General features: G+C 49.3%; 2 protein-coding genes across 6 annotated transcripts in view; one reads left to right on the top strand and one right to left on the bottom strand.

Annotated features, from left to right (window-relative positions):
- The first annotated feature begins 1,735 nt into the window (after positions 1–1,735).
- DHODH (dihydroorotate dehydrogenase (quinone)) lies at positions 1,736–18,118 on the top strand. Of its 5 annotated transcripts, none has more exons than XM_001171601.7 (9): positions 1,736–1,921; positions 4,856–5,068; positions 7,278–7,477; positions 9,835–9,917; positions 13,937–14,124; positions 15,184–15,297; positions 15,987–16,140; positions 16,296–16,455; positions 16,967–18,118. In XM_001171601.7, exons 1-9 carry the CDS (start codon positions 1,901–1,903, stop codon positions 17,019–17,021), a joined length of 1,188 nt encoding a protein of 395 aa, XP_001171601.1. In that variant the 5' UTR covers positions 1,736–1,900; the 3' UTR covers positions 17,022–18,118. The 5 variants fall into 5 exon arrangements, with proteins under 5 accessions (XP_001171601.1, XP_054525498.1, XP_009429503.1 ...); XM_063797373.1 differs by having other exon boundaries at positions 1,897–2,138; XM_063797374.1 differs by lacking the exon at positions 1,736–1,921 and adding an exon at positions 1,941–2,283.
- Positions 7,476–19,173, bottom strand: part of TXNL4B (thioredoxin like 4B) — a 100,108-nt gene continuing 88,410 nt past the window's right edge. Inside the window, exon 6 of the transcript XR_008540062.2 lies at positions 7,476–7,824. The gene's annotated coding sequence lies outside the window, so the exon portion shown is untranslated. The remainder of the gene's footprint in view (positions 7,825–19,173) is intronic.

Below are 19,173 nucleotides of genomic sequence, written 5' to 3'. Positions count from 1 at the left end.
AAGGGTAAAGTCCTTGTATATATTCTTTCAATACATGCTTTATCTAAGACACAAGCACTCTATCAATAAAAGTTTTAATTTAAACGACCAAAAAATTGGTGAGAGAGTGCTCAGAACTGAGGATAAACATGTAAGTAGTTTTTTGTCCCAGATGAGCAATGATTTATGTTGACTAAGGTGTGCTGAATTAACTTATTCCATTAAAGTGTAAAGGGAAGACAGATTGACAAGCATAACTTTTACCTTGATAAATGTTTTCAATGATTTCTATTGCATGTAGACTGAAACACCTAGCATGTAAATTATTGCAGTAGAATCTGTCTCTAAGTCTCAGCTGGGTCTGTGAATTTGTTCTAATTTGATAGCTTCATACAACTGATGAAGCTCAAAAATGGCTTGACTCAAGATATTTCATACACCTTTCTTTTGCTCTAATTTCTGCTACGACAATAACCCAGCTATTTCAGCTGATGGCGGGAACACTGCAACTGGACAAAAATGACACGGATGGGTGTAGAGCCTCCAAACAATAAGTATCTGATTAATGCTGTTGACACCTAAGTCTACAGAGGCTATTCTCCAACAGCCAGGACATCATTAGGTAAGACATTTCAAAATTCTTCGTGAGGGCACGATTGCTTCAGAGGACTACAAAGTGACACATTAGGTCGTCATAAATCACTGCAATACCATCCTGGCTAACACGGTGAAACCCCGTCTCTAAAATACAAAAAAATGAGCCGGGCATGGTTGCGGGCGCCTGTAGTCCCAGCTACTCGGGAGGCTCAGGCAGGAGAATGGCGTGAACCCGGGAGGCGGAGCTTGTAGTGAGCCGAGATTGCGCCACTGCACTGCAGCCTGGGCAACAGACCAAGACTCTGTCAAAAAAAAAAAAAAAAAAAAAAAATCACCGCAGTAAACCACACTCCAAAGGGCCTGCACACTCAGGGTCTTGATTAGAAACAGTATTTAAAAAAATACCTCCACATCTGTTGCACCACAATGCCAAGGTATAACCAGGGCCACTTTCTCCAGGAGGCACAACAGGCGCAGGGCCAGGGAAGGGCCTCTGACACTTTTAGGATCTCAAGAAATTTTTTTTTTTGGTTATTTTTCTTTGTTTGTTTTTGAGACAGTCTTGCTTTGTCGCCCAGGCTGGAGTGCAGTGGTGCTATCTCGGCTCACTGCAACCTCCACCTTCTGGGTTCAAACGATTATCCTGCCTCAGCCTCCCGTGTAGCTGGGATTACAGGCGCCTGCCACTACGCCCGGCTAATTTTTGTATTTTATTTTTTAGTAGAGACGGGGTTTTGGGTGTTGACCAGGTCTCGAACTCCTGACCTCAAGTGATCTGCCTGCCTCAGCCTCCCAAAGTGCTGGGACTACAGGCGTGAGCCACCATGCCCGGCCTCAAGAAAATGTTTTAATTTCCTTAAAAAACCTTAAGAAAAATCAACTTTTAAGTTGAAAAAGTTTATATATTAACATATTCATCTTTATATCAACACAGCAGTAAAATTTATTTTTTAAAGTGATAAAAACTGTACAAATATTTCTGGTGTGAAACACAGTGTTTTGATGCTCGCGGACTCTTGGATTCGAGGCTGCGGTAGTACAGACAAACACCGTGCAGCAGCATCTCATCTCCGCCGACAGCCGGCGACCAAGCGGGCAGGCCGGGAGGAGGGCGGGCGGAAGAGGCGTGGCCGCCGCTACTGCGCACGTGCTCCCAACCAGAACCTAGGGGTGGTGCCGGGCCTTCCCAGCTGCGCGGAGGCGTTCGCTCAACCCTTCTGCCCGGCGACTGGTGGGTTGGCGGCTAAGGGGCGGAGATAAGAGGGGCCGCCACCATCTCCTCCAATGGAAGGGAGACAGGGGCGGGCTTAATGACGGAAGGAGCATGGCGTGGAGACACCTGAAAGTGAGTCCGGCGAGTGAGCAGTGTGAAGGGGGGACCAGGGTCCTTGGAGGGCGAGAACGGAGAGTCAGGCCGGGCGAGGCATGGACTGAAGGCGGCTCCGGGAGTGTGGGCCCCCCTGGGACGTGTGCGTGTTTCCGGGGGCTCCTGCAAATGCTCGTGCGTGTGCATTTGCACGTGGACTCGGTCAGGCGTGTGCAGACAGCGCCTGCAGGTCTAGGTGGGTGCTGATCTGAGTGTCTGCGCCTGGGCCCTGTTTTTGAGCCTGGCACAGGGGTGCTTAGTGAACACATGACCGCCTAGCGTTGTGTGCAGGATCCAACGGGGAATGAAACTAGAGTAGGACACGCTCCCAACCCTTTTAGGTAAAGTTTTGTTAGGGGCGGGGGTCTCTGTGAAAAGTTCTTAGTTGTATCCCCGTATGTAATAGGTGTTCAGATATTTGTTGATTGACATGGGGCGGGGGGAGTACAGTCTCCAAGGGAGGCAATGAATACCTTGACTTTCTTTTTGTTTATTTATTTGAGACGGAGTCTTGCGCTGTCGCCCAGGCTGGAGTGCAGTGGCGCGATCTTGGCTCACTGCAACCTCCGCTTCCCGGGTTCAAGCGATTTTCCTGCGTCGGCCTCCTGCGTAGCTGAGATTACAGGCGCGCGCCACCACGACTGGCTAATTTTGGTATTTTTAGTAGAGACTGGAGTTTCACCATGTTGGTCAGGCTGGTCTCGAACTCCTCACCTCGTGAGTCTCCCAAAGTGCTGGGACTACTGGCGTGAGCCACCGCGCTCGGCCTGAGTCTCTTTTTAAAATAAATAAATGGAGAGAGATGGGATCTCACTGTGTTGCCCAGGCTGGTCTAGAACTATTGGCCTCAAGGGATCTTCCCGCCTCAGCCTCCCAAAGTGGTGGGACTACAGGCGTGGGCTACCGCGCCCAGCCAATGAATACTTGATTTACATGTCTTTAGCAGTTTGGAAGGATCCTTAAAAGCTAATCTGATCATGTCATTTCCTGGCTCAGGGAACAAAACCCAAATCTTTATTTTGGCCAAGACTCCTGCTCCTTTCTCCTGCCTCGTCTTAAGCCTTACTTTCCCTCACTCCTCTGTTCCACACTTTCTCCCTTTCTCATTCTCTTCTGCTACTGAGAGAGCCGTCACACTTTTTCCTCTCCCTACTGCCTTCTGGTTAACTACTTTTTTAAATAATTGAACCAGAATAGGTTCAGAGAGACCCCCATCAACTCGTTTATCCCTTGAGTATCAGCTTTAAGTCATTTCCTTAAGGAAGCCTTTCCTTACCTCTAAGATTAGGTTGAATACTTCCATTACCTTATACTTTTTATCCTTCATCACAGTTGCTATGACTACATATTTGCATGATCATTAATTTCTATCTGTCGCTTCTTAAGATCACACTCTCCATGAGGGTAGGGGCAAGATCTGTTTTGCCATCTTTGCTCAATCAGTATTTGATGAATGACTGAACTAATGAATGAATAACTCAGCATCTGGCAGTGATAGAGAAAAGCATTGTGAACCACTTTTGATCCAATAAGACCTGAAGCTTCTGTTTTATATTTTACACCCCTGTTACCTTGAAATGGAATATATGTATAATGTCTTTGTATGTATACATTTTTTTGAGAGAGTCTGACTCTGTCGCCCAGGTGGAGTGCAGTGGTGTGATCCCGGCTCACTGCAGCCTGGACCTCCTGGGCTCAAGGGATCCACCCACTTCTGCCTCCCAAGTAGCTGAGACCACAGGCGCACCACCATGCCTGGCTAATTTTTTATATTTTGTAGAGACGGGGTCTCACTATGTTCCCCAGGCTGGTCTCAAGCTCCTGAGCTCAAGCAGTCCTCCCACTTCAGCCTCCCAAAGTGCCGGGATTACAAGCATGAGCTACCAAGTCCAGCTATGTGCAATTTTTAAAAGCCAGCATAATTAATACCCTAACTGGAATATAAAGGAGAAAATGTAAAAGTAGTTTATATTAATAATAAAATTACATGTATTTCAGTATGTGAATATTGCTATGACTCCCCTAGTGAGATAGTTGTGTTTAAGTCTCTACTTAGAAATGCAAGTACACAGGTGTGTTACATTATCAGGCACCCCAGCAAAGCACTGTACCATTCCCGATGAGATTTTCTGAAATGGAGAACAATTCTTGGGAATGTTCTATGTGAAACTGTGCAGTTGTCCCTCAATTTACAAGATGTTTGTACTGTATGTGAAAACCATGTAGAGGCTGGGCACGGTGGCTCATGCCTGTAATCCCAGCACTTTGGGAGGCCAAGGCAGGAGTACTGCTTGAGCCTAAGGGTTCAAGACCAGCCTGGGCAACATAAAGAGGCTCTATCTCTTCAAAAAATTGGCTGGGCTTGGTGGCATGTGCCTGTGGTCACAGTTACTTGGGGAGGCTGAGGAGGGGAGGATTGCTTGAGGTCAGGAAAGACAGTTTGTGTTTATGTGGTAAAATATAGTTTGGCTTAGATAATATGAACAGATAATTTTTACCCACATGAATGTCAGAATGTTCAAAAGTCACACAGGAAATGGGGCAGTTCATGTCAGATAGTCTCAAGCCGAGAAGGATGTCTGACTTTATGGATTCCTGCCCACCACATCTATTAGCATTACCCTGTCACTGTAACCAGTAGCAGTGTCCACCACGATCACCTTAGGGGACAGTACTGTCCCTCTTTAAATTTCTGGCCTGGAGTCCCAGGACAGCCTTTAGGGCCTGAAGAGGGTGTGTAGGCAGAAGTGTAGATACAGCCTTTGACTGTAGAGACCAGTGTCAGCAGAAGGCTAAGGGCGTCTGTTTCATGTGACCTGCCGTTATGCCCTCTGTGTGCCTGGGTGTGAAGGGCTCAGGAAGGGTGCTGCAGCCTGGCCTGGGGGACCCCCCCTAATATGCTCTTTTTTGCAGAAGCGGGCCCAGGATGCTGTGATCATCCTGGGGGGTGGAGGACTTGTCTTCGCCTCCTACCTGATGGCCACGGGAGATGAGCGTTTCTATGCTGAACACCTGATGCCGACTCTGCAGGGGCTGCTGGACCCGGAGTCAGCCCACAGACTGGCTGTTCGCTTCACCTCCCTGGGGCTCCTTCCACGGGCCAGATTTCAAGACTCTGACATGCTGGTAGTGCTTCCAGACACCCTATACATTAAATACAAAGGCGAAGGCTGCAGTCCCCTAAACTTCTCAGCTGGGACTGATCTTTTTGAAAACCAGAACCCCAAGTGAGCAGTGGGGATTTGGAATTCAGTCTGAGCATTATTATTTTATGTCATGTAATTAGCAACGATGATTATCTATTACGTATATGGGATTGTGTTAGGCGGTGTTCTTGTTTGATCCTCCCAGCTGCTCCATGAGCTGGATCCTGTTACCATCCCCAGCCATGGATCAGGAAACCGAGGAACAGATTAGCAACATAAAGGAACTCAAGTCACACAGCTAGGAGGTAGCAGGACCAGGATTCAAACCCACAGAGTCTGACGCTGGCTTCCCGCCCCTTGGCCACTGTCCTGCCTTGCTGAGGTCGTGGGTAGCTCAGTCTTCCCCTCGGCTAAATGGGGAAGCTGCCACAGTCATTAAGCACTGGTGAGAGGCAGGAGCATCGTGTCCCAGCCTCACTCAGCCACGTGTTCAGCACACGGGCCCTCTCCATATGCTTGAAATCTTTGGCCTAGAGTCCCAGGAAAGCCTCTAGGGTAGGAAGAGGGTGTGTAGGCAGAAGTGTAGATACAGCCTCTGACTGCAGAGGCCAGTGTCAGCGGAAGGCTAAGGGCCTCTGTTTCATGTGACCTTCCGGGCTTAGTGCAGCAAACCGAATAAAAGAGTCCCCATCCTCATGGAAGCTACTTCCTCATGGAAGCCTTGGCAGTTTCCTTTCGAGAGGCTTCTTACCAAATGGGAGGACATCAGAATGATGAGTGTGAAAATGCAAACAAGAAGCCCTCAGAACTCTGGTGGGAAGGGTCACTGTTATAAATTAAAGGGGCCTTCACCACATTTTCTCTTCCTACCTTAGACTCCTCTTCACTATCTGATTATATGGTGTTAAGCAGACGTGTCATTTCCCCTGACTGGCCATGCTCACACACTAACAGGCACTGCAGGCTCAGAAAGAGCACTCCGTTAAGGCGTCCTCACCCCAGACTGCTAGTTTGAGAGCCCTGGAACCAGTGTAAAATGGGAGTGAATAATGAGTGGGGTGCAGAGATGGGGTGAATTTAGAAGGAAGTGCGGGGTGCCTGACGGTGCAAGCTGTGTCTGTATAAACACAGATGACAGAGACAGGCAAACCTGACCTCTGAGGTGTTGTCCTAAACACCTCTGCGTGGGCCCACACTTGCAGCAGCTCATTTAGAATGTGACTCAGACTTTTTAACCGGTAACCAGGATTCTTGATTTCACAACTTTCCTGGTTTGGCTCTCCACCCTTCACCTATGTCAGGCATGTTAGAATCCCCCGGGGGTGCACTTGGAATATTCAGATGCCCTGGCCTGGTGCCAGACCAGTTTCACCGCCACATCTGAGAGCAGGACCTGAAAGCTGCCAGGGGCCTTTGTGGTGCAGCTGGAGCTGAGAACCACAGTCCTGGAGGAAGGCCCCTACACATCTTGCCTACCAGTCTCCTGAGGTGCTGTGAGCATTCTCACCTTCATTTGTTGCTCTTCCTTCTTGGAGCATCTCTCTTAATCCCCTGCTTCCAGGATCTGACGGTGTTCACCCTGGGAGGCCTTTGCTAGTCTCCTGAAAGGTCGCTGGAGCCCATCAGTCAGTTCTGCCCAGCTGAACACCTTCCTTCCTCTGGTTCCCCGTGGGAGGCTGGGGGACGTGGCTGGGGCTTCTTGCCAGCCTGGATGAGGAGGGACACAGCTGGAGCTGATGTTTATTAAGCTGATTAAAGGGTTTTGCTGCTTGACACGCCTTGGTTTCAGGGAAGCACTATCTAGGGCCTGACACCAGCGAGCTACTCTCTCCCACCAAGGCTAGTTGATAAGAAGGTATGAACCTTAACCACAACTGGGAAAGACAGTGCTTGTCTCCTGTTCAACCCACGGTGGAAACACCATTTCTCCCCCCAGGCTTGCTAATAATAAAGCCCCGTGGTTTTCAAACTCTAGCAGGCGTCACAGTCCCCTGGAGAGCCAGCACTGTTAAAAATAGTTCCCCCAGTGCTCCATTCCACCCCCAAAGATTTTGACCTTGGGGGTGGGCCCTGGGATCTGAGGTTTCACAAGCTTCCCAGGTCATTCTGATGTAGCTGTGCCAGGAACCATGCTTTGAGAAATACCGGGATAGCCTTACGTGCCTCTGACTTTGTCTTCCTCTTCCCAGGAAGTGAGAGTTCTGGGCCATAAATTCCGAAATCCGGTAGGAATTGCTGCAGGATTTGACAAGCATGGGGAAGCCGTGGACGGACTTTATAAGATGGGCTTTGGTTTTGTTGAGATAGGAAGTGTGACTCCAAAACCTCAGGAAGGAAACCCTAGACCCAGAGTCTTCCGCCTCCCCGAGGACCAAGCTGTCATTAACAGGTAGGTGAGCGGCCCAGAGTTAACGGGGGATGCCCTCTTTCCAGCTGGGCGTTCAGAGATATAAGATCTGCCTCTGTTTTTTTCTCTCATACAATGTGGACATTCTTCTGTCATTTGGAATGTTCAGGAACCCTGTTCAGCATCTACTATGTGCCCCAGGCATCTATCTTGAAAAGCATGCTTTGTTACGTCCATTTAACAGTTGGGTAGATGGAGGCTCATAGAGCTAAATAACTCCGCTTCAGTCATGGAGATAATAAGCAGGAGAGCTTGGGCATGGCCTGGGCTTATTGGACTTGAGAGTTTGTGCTCTGTCCATGTTGTTTCTCCAATGCTCTTACTCGACACTGTCCAGGAGAAATGTAATGTGAGCCCCATATGTAATTTAAAGTACTCTAGTGACCACATTAACACAGTAAACAGAAATGAGTGAAGTTAATACTTACTTAAAATTGTAATTTATATTTAATGTTACAAGTATTTAAAAAAAGTATATTTAAAACACCATAAAAAGTATCAATTCGCTGTTTTTACCTTCTTTTGCCTGTACCAAGTCTTCAAGAGCCAGTGTGCATTTTACTTCCAGCACCTCTCCCTTTGGACCAGCCGCATTCCCAGCAGCCAGTAGCCACATGTGGCCAGCAGGCTTGTATTGGCTAGCATAGCCCCAGCCTTTAGCAAACAGGGAAATGTAATATTCAACATGCACAGCTGCTCTTAGTAAGAGAAATCCTTCTAGACTGTATAAAGCCCTTCCCTTTGTCATCCCTGGGCAATTTTTACTACAGCAAACCCAAAAGGTGAAGAAGTGCCTATTTTTTCGTAAGAGGATTTTGAAGAGCCTCCTTGGGGAGATTTCGATGGGCCTTTCGATGGGCATCTTTGGGGCCACTGGTGGCCTCCTGGGAGACGGACCTGTAGGACATTTACTTGGCCGTGCTTCCTGCTTTCTTGTGCTTGTTTCAGGGAAATTCTCCAGCATTAGAGATCAAGTTATTGATCTTTCTGCTGCATTGCAGGTGGGGATCAATATCTTCAGAATTGGCCAGGCAAAATATATTTGCTAATCATTCAGCTGCTACAGATAACTGCAGGTGCTGGGATGATGGTACTTGGTGAATCCTATAGGTGAGCAGGGGTGTGAGATCATGCTCTGAGCCCTGTGTGTGCGGCCTCCTGGTTGCGTGGCATGTGGTGAGTGTGCAGTAAACACTTAATGAATGGGTGAAGTTATGAAGTCATCAGATATGTGTGCCAGTGTGTCTGTTATTATGGATGCTTTTGGCTCTAACAAAGTGACTTAAACAACAGGCACATTTGATATTATTTTCTTCTCATAACAGGTGCAATGGGCAGGTCCAGGGTTGGTTGAGCACCAGGGCAGTGTTGAGACTCTGGTCCAACTTCTCTGGGCCTTTTCTTTTTGCTTGTCAGAGAGTGACCTCGGCTGCAAGTATTATGTTCTTACACGGACGCCCAAGAGCAGAAAGGAAAAAGGGCAGCGATGTTCTCAGAGGCTCCCAGTAGGTCTCACTTGTGTCTCAGTGTCTACACTTGGCATACACTTACGCTTCCCTTGCCAGCAAGGCTGGGAAAGGAGTCATTAGCATTTTTACCCTGTATCAGGGCAGGTGGGTTTCACTGGTAGGGAGGAAGAGGAAGGGGACTGGCCACTAGGTCAAAACCCACAGTGGGGCTGGGGATACAGGGATGAAAGAGAGATGAGGCTCCTGCCTTCAGGGAGTGTCTAGTGACAGTGACAGAGGGATGAGAGAAGTATGAGATGTTGCTCACCCTCAAGAAGATTGTAACCTAGGGACCTTAAGCATATATGTATGTATCTATCCCAAGCCAGGAGAAAGGTGGGGCCAAAGCTCTGTATGAAGGCCAGGGGGATGAGGGATCCTTTGCAGCTGGGAGCTCTGCGCAGGAGGAGAGGGAGCGTTTGCTCTGAGCTAGGAAGAGAGGTGATTTTCAGACAGAAAGCCTAGAGAGATGGAGTGGCTGCAGGGGCTTCAGGAGGCTGTTTGGGAGCCCAGGCAGAAGGTGGCAAGTGAGCGTGCAATTCTCAGAGAGTGGCTGGGTAAGGAGTGGGGATCCAGCAGGTCTGGGGCAGCTGCTGCTGAGTCTGGGCTGTTTCCAGTGCTAGTTGGCTGAGCATTTGCAAATTTTAATCTTTCCCTGGGTATTGGATGGTGTTCTGGCAAGTTCTCTAGGAGCCCCAGGGGTGTTTAGACCCTGGAAGTGTAAGAACTGACTGTGATTTTTTTTTCTCTTGTTTGAAAAAGTCCTAAGTGTACGGGAAGTGGCTATGGTGCCCTCTCACTCTGCCCCTCCCGTCTGCTTGTGCTCTGCAGGTATGGATTTAACAGTCACGGGCTTTCAGTGGTGGAACACAGGTTACGGGCCAGACAGCAGAAGCAGGCCAAGCTCACAGAAGGTAAAGTGGGGTTGTGTCAGCGGGCCTTTCTTATTTATTAGGAGGAAACGTGGGAGAAATGCTGGGAACATTTTTAGCGAAATAAACATGATTGAGCAATAGCAAAAACCACTGAGGACCTCAGGACACCTCTCCTAGAGCGATTTTCCTGGTCCCACACAGCTTCCAAGAGTTTAACTGGATTTTGCAATTTAGCAAATACTCACTTTGCCTCTGCCTTGTTATGTAACCTGTTACCGTAACTAGGGAGGCCTGAAAGCAAGCGAAGCAAAGCGGCTGGGCAATGATCACACAGGCAATGAGGGCAGGAGCAGGACTTGAACGTCATCCTCCTGTGGCCCACTCTGTCCTCCCTTTTTTGTCGTCCATTGTGTAAATAATGTTCATTAATTATAGAAGACTTAGTAAATACAGAGAAGCGTAAAGAAAGAATGTTCAAGAAACAGATACTCCTCCCTACTTAAGGGTAACTAATATTAGCATTTGGGAAAATATTCTTCATGAGTTGTTTTGGAAACTCATTTTTGGTTCGGGACAGTTCACACCTGTAATCTCAATACTTTGGGTGCCCAAGTTGGGAGGATCACTTGAACTCAGGAGTTTAAGACCAGCCTGGGCAACATGGTGAGATCCCATTTCTCTAAAAAAACCAAAAACAACATGCATTTTTTTTTTTTTTTGAGACGGAGTCTCGCTCTGTCGCCCCAGGCTAGAGTGCAGTGGCGGGATCTCGGCTCACTGCAAGCTCCGCTTCCCGCGTTCTCACCATTCTCCTGCCTCAGCCTCCCGAGTAGCTGGGACTTCAGGCACCCGCCGCCACACCCAGCTAATTTCTTTTTGTATTTTTAGTAGAGACGGGGTTTCACTGTGTTAGCCAGGATGGTCTCGATTTCCTGACCTGGTGATCCGCCTGCCTCGGCCTCCCAAAGTGCTGGGATTATAGGCGTGAGCCACCGCGCCCGGCCACAACATGCATTTTTGAAGACGCCTCCGGCGATGCGGGTGTTCTTTGTGGCCTCTGCCTCACTCGCTCTCAGGATGCACTTAGTGGTCGCAGCCCTCTGTTGTCCTGACCCTAATGCCCCTGGGACCCTCTGGGATTGTGTGGGGCTGCGGCTCAGTAGCGACCATTTTCTTCTTTGGGTCCCTCTGAAACTCCTTCCAGGATGTCTTAGTCTCAGATAGTCCTTGTAGCAGGATGAAGAAACCAATGGATATGGGATTCATTTCAGGAAGTGAGGTGGAAAGGGCTGAGGCACTCAGCAGTGTCAGATTTGGGGAATAGGAAATTATCTTTTGGAAACCCCTGGGTTGGGTGGAACCAGACCCCGCTGTACTGCAGAGCCGCTCACCTGGGGAGCTTTGGAGGTCATCACAGGACTTGCATGGTTTGTGATGCTTGCCCGCCTTCGTGCTTGCTTTTTCTTCTCCTCGGTGTCTGCAGTGCAGTGTCCTGGCTTTATCTCCTGTTCTTCCTCACCCAGCCCTCCCTCCCTGTGTCCCTCCTGGTCTACGGAGTGAAGTGGAGCCTGCAGCAGTGCTCTGCATGGATGTGTCTGCCAGCAGCTTAGGGGCCTTCATGGCAGCTTCTTGTTAGCACCATGCCAAGGAACACGTGTTGACAAAAGCTTTGGTGCCCTCTGGGGACAGAGTAATCCAGCAATTTCTGTCTAACTCCCAAATCTTGTCAGTTTGGGCAGATGACTCCTAATCCGTTAGCTACATGAAAGTGATATTCTCCTTCAAGTCAGTTTACTTGTGTGGAAAAGAATTCAAGCTTACAGATGATCTTGGCTTGATGGGTGCTAGACTGGGAAGCTTGGAGACCTTATGATAAACTTTTGTCTAATTGGATTCTTTGTTTTTTTGAGACAGAGTCTCGTGCTGTTGCCCAGGCAACAGTGGTGCAATCTCAGCTCACAGTAGCCTCCACCTCCCAGGTTCAAGCGATTCTCCTTTCTCAGCCTCCCAAGTAGCTGAGATTATAGGCGTCCACCACCATGCCCGACTAATTTTTATATTTTTAGTAGAGACAGGGTTTCACCGTGTTGGCCAGGCTGGTCTTGAACTCCTGACCTCAATTGATCCACCCACCTCAGCCTCCCAAAGTGCTGGGATTACAAGTGTGAGCCGCTGCACCCGGCTTCTAATTGGGTTCTGATCCCCTCCTCCAGTCCCCACCCTGGAAAGTAGCTACACTCATCTCATTTGCTGATGATGCGAGAGTGTGATTGGGGTTGGGAAGGTGGTGAGCAGTACAACAGATGTTGTTTGATCCTCTCTGGCCTGACAACACATTTTGTGAGCTACTTGGTGTTCTAAGTCTTCCCCCAACTCTCAGATCGAAAGTACAGCCTGTACCATTGATGTACCACTCCCCGTGCAGATAAGATAGTAAACTTAGAAGAAGTCAAGTAGAGACAACCCGTTTCTTTTACACATAGTGTGTTTCTGAAAATGTATTTTTCTGGAGGTCCAAAATGCAAGTCCATTGATAGTCCTGTGGATTTTTAAGTAAGCTGACCTAATTGCTTACATGTAAACTGAGACCCTCTTGAGAGTAAAAAGGGGCAGGTGTTAACAATGATGCCCAGGCTAGGGGAGTAATCAGGTTGTCCGGGGAGCACCGAAGATACAGGGTACCCTCAGTTATTATATGAGGGAGAGTCCCTTTCCTCAGAGAAATAAAATTATGTTAGAAAACAATTACACCTCTACATTTTAGGCATGATAATTGAAAACATTTGGCCGGGCATGGCGGCTCACGCCTGTAATCCTAACACTCTGGAAGGCCAAGGCAAGCGGATCATTTGAGGTCAGGGGTTCAAGACCGGCCCGGCCAACATGGTGAAACCCCTTCTCTACTAAAAATACAAAAATTAGGCCGGTTGCAGTGGCTCACGCCTGTAATCCCAGCACTTTGGGAGGCTGAGGTGGGCAGATCATGAGGTCAGGAGATGGAGACCATCCTGGCCAACACGGTGAAACCCCATCTCTACTAAAAATACAAAAATTAGCTGGGCATGGTGGCGCATGCCTGTAATCCCAGCTACTCAGGAGGCTGAGACAGGAGAATTGCTTGAATTCAGGGGACGGAGGTTGCAGTGAGCCAAGATTGTGCCACCACATTCCAGCCTGGGCAACAGTGAGACTCCGTCTCAAAAAAAAAAAAAAATTTTTTTCCAGTATATATATATGTGTATATGTGTATATATATATATATATATATATATATATGTGTGTGTATATGTATATGTGTGTGTGTATATATATATATATATATTTTTTTTGAGACAGAGTCTTGCTCTGCTCCTTAGGCTGGAGTGCAGTGGCGCGATCACGGTTCATTGGAGCCTCAATCCTACTTCAGCCTCCCGAGCAGCTAGGACTACAGGTGTGCACCACTGCTCCCGGCTGAGTTTTCAATTATAGAGACGAGGTTTCACCATGTTGCCCAGACTGGTCTTGAATTCCTGGGCTCAAGCAATCCTCTGCCCTTGACGACCCAAAGTGCTGGGATTATAGGCGTGAGCCACCGCACCTGGCCTGTTTTTCAGTATTTTATACATGTTCTTTCATTTTGTTTTTTCTTCGAAACTGTACATCCAGTCAACTGAGCCAAGGCCAACAAGCATTCCTTGAGGTGAGAGTTGCGGGCCTGATGTGCCTACTGAGTTCTCTCTGTTCTCAGTTTTATTCAATTTATGAGGCCCATCTTTTGCCCCACAAGTATTTGCACTAATTTGTCTATTTTCCAGGAAAATTTTAAAAATAAAAAGGGCAAAATGCAGCAAAACATCCTTGTAGCTGCCCAGACTTTGCTAGACAAAGCCAGTGAGTGGTTTTGGTCAGCAGGCGGGCCCAGGCCGCAGTTGAGCACCTGTCAGCCGGTGTCAGGCAGGTCAGGTTTGGAGGGAAGACCTGCGCGGCTGTCCACAGGTGGTTTGGTCAAGGGCAGCCTCAGAAGGTGGCACAGGAAATGGTGTGCGGGGTGCAGGCCTGACCAGCGATGTTTGCAGATGGACTGCCTCTGGGGGTCAACTTGGGGAAGAACAAGACCTCAGTGGACGCCGCGGAGGACTACGCAGAAGGGGTGCGCGTGCTGGGCCCCCTGGCCGACTACCTGGTGGTGAATGTGTCCAGCCCCAACACCGCCGGGCTGCGGAGCCTTCAGGGAAAGGCCGAGCTGCGCCGCCTGCTGACCAAGGTGGGCAACTGCACCCCTCTCCAGGCCCCGTCCCACCAGCCTGTCCCACCTGCCTGTCCTACCTGCTCCCCTTCATTCTCCAGGGCAAACCTTCAGCATCACCCTCAGAAGCTGTCCTTAGCACCTGGACCAGTAGGACCCCTGGCTATACCTTCCCAGAGTCCCCTCTGATCCCCTCTCATGACACTGATTATATGCGACAGTGACAAATTATCTGTCCCTGCTGCTATAAATCACGGGGTCTGTAAGAGCAGACACCACATCTCTCTCATTTGTCACTCTGACCCTAGCACCCAGAGCTCTGAGTGAACTGAAGGACTTCATCACCCAGTACCTGTGGTAATATTTCCTGGTTATCTTTTAGGAATAAAAGACTAAAAAACGTTGGACACCGTGGCTCATGCCTGTAATACCAGCACTATGGGAGGCCAAGGCGGGTGGATCACTTATAGCCCAGGAATTTGAGACCAGCCTGGGCAAAAGAGCAAGACCCTGTCTCTACAAAAAATTTAAAAATTAGCCAGGCACAGTGGCTCAAGCCTATAGCCCCAGCTACTTGGAGGCCGAGGCAGGCAGATCACTTGAGCTCAGGAGCTGACCAGCCTGGGCAACTTGGCAAAACCCCATCTTACAAGAAATACAGAAATTAGCTGGGCATGGTGGTGCACACCTGTAGTCCCTGAGACTCTGGAGGCTGAAGTGGAAGGATCGCCTGAGCCCAGGGAGGTGCAGGCTACAGTGAGCCGTGATCATGCTACTACACTCCAGTGTGGGTGACAGAGTGTGACCTTGTCTCAAAAAAAAAAAAGAAAAGAAAAGTCTAAAACACCCTTGAGCTATTAGCCAATGCCCACGGGATCCCTTGGCCTAAAAGAATGGAATTGGATCCATCTTGACTGTGCTCCTCACATGTCTGAGGGCTGGCTTTCCTGAAAAGAAATTGTTTCTGCTTTAGTTTGATCGCTATTGTGGAAACCCACTGACCTGCAGCGTAGGTCACAGCTGCACTGCGGGGCTGTGGTCTGTGGGGTCCCCAGCTCTGGCCGTGTGTCGCCCTAGGTGCTACAGGAGAGGGATGGCTTGCGGAGAGTGCACAGGCCGGCAGTCCTGGTGAAGATCGCTCCTGACCTCACCAGCCAGGACAAGGAGGACATTGCCAGTGTGGTCAAAGAGGTTTGATTCGGGGCCTGGGCCCAGGGTGTGCCTCCCATGGTCTGCAGAGGCCGTTTGGCCAGCTGGGCTAGCCCAGAATGGCGTTCTTTGTGATTTCCTCTCCTTGGTATTCAAGGCTGGTTTGGTGTGTGTCATGGTGTAACTCACCCTGTGGTCAAAAGCGAATGTTGGAATAAGTGCTTGAAGGAGTTTTTCTAATGCCTCTTCCTCTCTTTCGTCAACTGCATCCAGCAAGGTTAAGGCTTGAGCTTGGCTCCTTGGCCAGTCTTGACTGGGACTGAAAATTCTTTCTCTCACTCCTCTCTCCAGCCTGTCTGGACAGCGGGTCTCTGTGGCATAGGAGAGTAGTGGAAACAGACTGAGCCCGGCCATCGTGGGTTCAAATCCTGGTTCCACCACTTACTACCTGGGGGCCTCAGACAAGACACTGTAATTGGGTTGTTGTAAGGACTGGACCCTGTCCTAGGGGAATGTTGTGGGTGGTCAGTGTGTGATGGCTGCTGTCGTCATGTTATGGCTCATTCTAAAACTTGTTGAGGAAAAGATGAGTAGTGAGGTCTGGTGTAGCTCTTGCTTTGGGGGCTGTAGGTGTGGGTACCTGGCCCGGCTGCTGCCTTCGACCTCCAGAGAAGCGCCTCTGGGTCCTTCGGTGCCATGACTCATGGCTTTTTCTCTATCTCGCACTGCAGTTGGGCATCGATGGGCTGATTGTTACGAACACCACCGTGAGTCGCCCTGCGGGCCTCCAGGGTGCCCTGCGCTCTGAAACAGGAGGGCTGAGTGGGAAGCCCCTCCGGGATTTATCAACTCAAACCATTCGGGAGATGTATGCACTCACCCAAGGCAAGGTTTCCCGTGTTTGTGTCTTCAGATCTGCGTGTGGCTTGGGCTCCTGGGTCGTGATGGGAATCATCATTCCCTAATCTGCCTTGATTGTGGGGGACTCTGGGGCTGAAGCCACATCCTTCTTTATGGTGTCGCCATGTGCTTCTCTGTAGGCCGAGTTCCCATAATTGGGGTTGGTGGTGTGAGCAGCGGGCAGGACGCGCTGGAGAAGATCCGGGCAGGGGCCTCCCTGGTGCAGCTGTACACGGCCCTCACCTTCTGGGGGCCACCCGTTGTGGGCAAAGTCAAGCGGGAACTGGAGGCCCTTCTGAAGTGAGTGAGGTCATGTGTGGCTTGAAACAGAAGTTAGGCAGAGGTTCATTTAGATCACTCAAGTCAACGAGATACTGTTGATCTGTTTCTTATTCATTCAAAAAGGAGTTGAGGGGTACACTCTGAAGGGGAGAGAAATTCTGGGTTACTCTTTTGATGAAGGACAAACAGTGCCAAGGAGAACTGAGGATTAACCTCCAAGGCAATGGTGTTTCTAAGGTGGAGTTGTCCATTTGCTCAAGGGAGGGGAGCCTGAGGAATCCCATCAGCATTCCCATTAATTAAGCAACACTGGTTCAATGTTGGGAGCTGTCAATACTTAAAAGCAATTTCCTTCCTGCTCTGTTCCTACCTGGGTAGAAATATCCCTAGGTCTCTGGGTGAAGAGTGTAGAGGAAACCAGATGTGCCTGGGCCGGGATGATGCGTTTCTGGGTGAACCTGGGCTTCCTGTAAGAGCAGGGCCTGTCCTCCACTGTTTGCTGAAATTGCTTTGTTTGCTCTTTTTCCAGAGAGCAGGGCTTTGGCAGAGTCACAGATGCCATTGGAGCAGATCATCGGAGGTGAGGACAGCGTCTGACGGGAAGCCTGATCTGGAACCTTCCCAAGGACTCAGGCAAGCCTTTGTGGCTGGATCATGAGAGGAGGGACTCCATCTTGAGCCATGTCCCCCAGCCATGGCATGGCTGCACTGTAAACGCCAGTCGGGGGGTCACCAGGATCAACCGCAGGCTTTCTTCAGTCCCTTGGTCAGACCATAAACTGCATTTTTGATTCTTTGTGGATTCAAACCCTAGGATCCATCAGTCTTGCAAGGACATTGAATATTAGGAGGAAAAAGTCATGGAAAAAATAAAGCCATTTAGAACCTGGGTTTCAACGCTAGCCCTTTCTGGTTTGCCATAGGCCCTGCCAAGATACTGCAGGTCCATCCAGGCCTCTGCTATCTGCATCTGCAGTGGGCTTCCCAGGAACTTGACTGTCTTTCATTTGATCTTTATTTTTGTTTATTTAATATTTTAAACTTTATTTTAAAAATATTTCAAACATAAGGGCGGGGTGTGGTGGCTCATGCCTGTAATCCCAGCACTTTGGGAGGTCGAGGCGGGCGGATCACCTGAGGCCAGGAGTTGGAGACCAGCCAGGCCACCATGGTGAAACCCTGTCTCTACCAAAAATACAAAAAATTAGCCAGATATTGTGGCAGGCACTTTTAATCCCAGTTACTCGGGAGGCTGAGGCAGGAGAATTGCTTGAACCTGGGAGGTGGAGGTTGCAGTGAGCCAAGATTGCACCAGTGCACTCCAGCTTGGGCGACAGATCAAGACTCTGTCACACACAAAACAAACAAACAAATTTTCCCATTTCTCTACATCCCTTTCTCTATAACATGGATAAAATATTCACGTCTTATGTATTTATTATTGCTGAGTCATTGGTGCCTTATTCTTCAGTGTTTCAGTCTGTATCTCCTAAGCATCCTGATGTTAGTTTTTTGATTATAAAATTGATCTGCATTCTTTACTAGCAATTCAAACGGTACAGCACTCTTGAAGTGTAAACATTCCTGTTCCTCCTCACCCCACTCTGCAGACATGCCTTTCTGTCTGTCCTCCCGGACTTTTCCCCTGCATAAAGATGTTCATTTTGTACATACACTCAGACATACATGTGGCTGTATTTTTTGTGTACCGATTTCTGGATGGAATGCACACTGTTATCTGTTTAGTTACTTTACGTTTTCATACAAATGACATCATCCCACAAATAGAATTCTGCCGTTGACTTTCTTCACTATTCTTATGTGGCATGGTTCATGCTGGGCCTCGGTCTTTTGAGTGGGGTCTATTTACCCAGTCCCCTGTTGGTGATCACATCGCTAACTTCCGGCGTTTTCCCATCACCATCGGTGCCTCCGTGAACACCTTGTGAATGTGCCTGTGCCTTCGTTCTGGTGTCGGTGCAGAGCAGGGTCCAAGGGGCGTGACAGCTGGGCTGAGGGGCTGGCATGTTTCACATTCTGATAGATAGAGCCAAGTTTCTCCTATCAGGTTTTCAAGCTGCCCATTTCCCACCGTGGAGACAGCAACAGAGGGGACATCCCCAGCTCCTCTGGCTCTGCCTGTTCAAAGCTACCCTGTGAGGCCTGAAGACAGAGCTGCCCTGAAGGCAGCTCATGTCCACTGAACACTGACTGTGGGCTGGACACTGTACCAAGGGCTTGACGTTTCCTCTTTAAGGATGAGGAAATGGGCAGAGAGGCGGCTGATTGTCCAGTCCCCCTGCGTGGAGGCTGCTTGGCTGGGCTCGAGCCCGGCGGTGTGGTCATAGAGCATGTTGTGCTGAATGGCTCTGCCATGGACCAAGCCTCGGCTGCTCTAAAAGCCGGCTCATTGCCTTCTGCTTCTCCGGATTCGTTCCTTACTCCAGGAAGAGCAGTGCACTGAAGGAGAAATGGGAATGGGCAAAAGGAACCACATGCTGGCCAGACCCCTGCAGGGTCACTTTCCTCAGCCTGGGCTCCGACATGCCACGTCAGGTGCCAGCGCACATACTCTGGACACCCTCCTCGTTCTCTCTGGGCTTTGATGCTCTCTGTGAGTCATCTGCCCTCCCTTTCCCATGCTACAGGCATCTACCTTGCTCTGTCCCACCTAATAGCTTCAGGACTGAACAATTCAGGAAAGGGAAGGGAAGGGGTGGAGGAGAAGAGGGAAGA

Source organism: Pan troglodytes, chromosome 18, assembly GCF_028858775.2.
Source record: "Pan troglodytes isolate AG18354 chromosome 18, NHGRI_mPanTro3-v2.0_pri, whole genome shotgun sequence".
NCBI lineage: Eukaryota > Metazoa > Chordata > Mammalia > Primates > Hominidae > Pan > Pan troglodytes.
The sequence above is the reverse complement of the archived record's forward strand: the minus strand, read 5'-3'. Positions and strand labels throughout refer to the sequence as shown.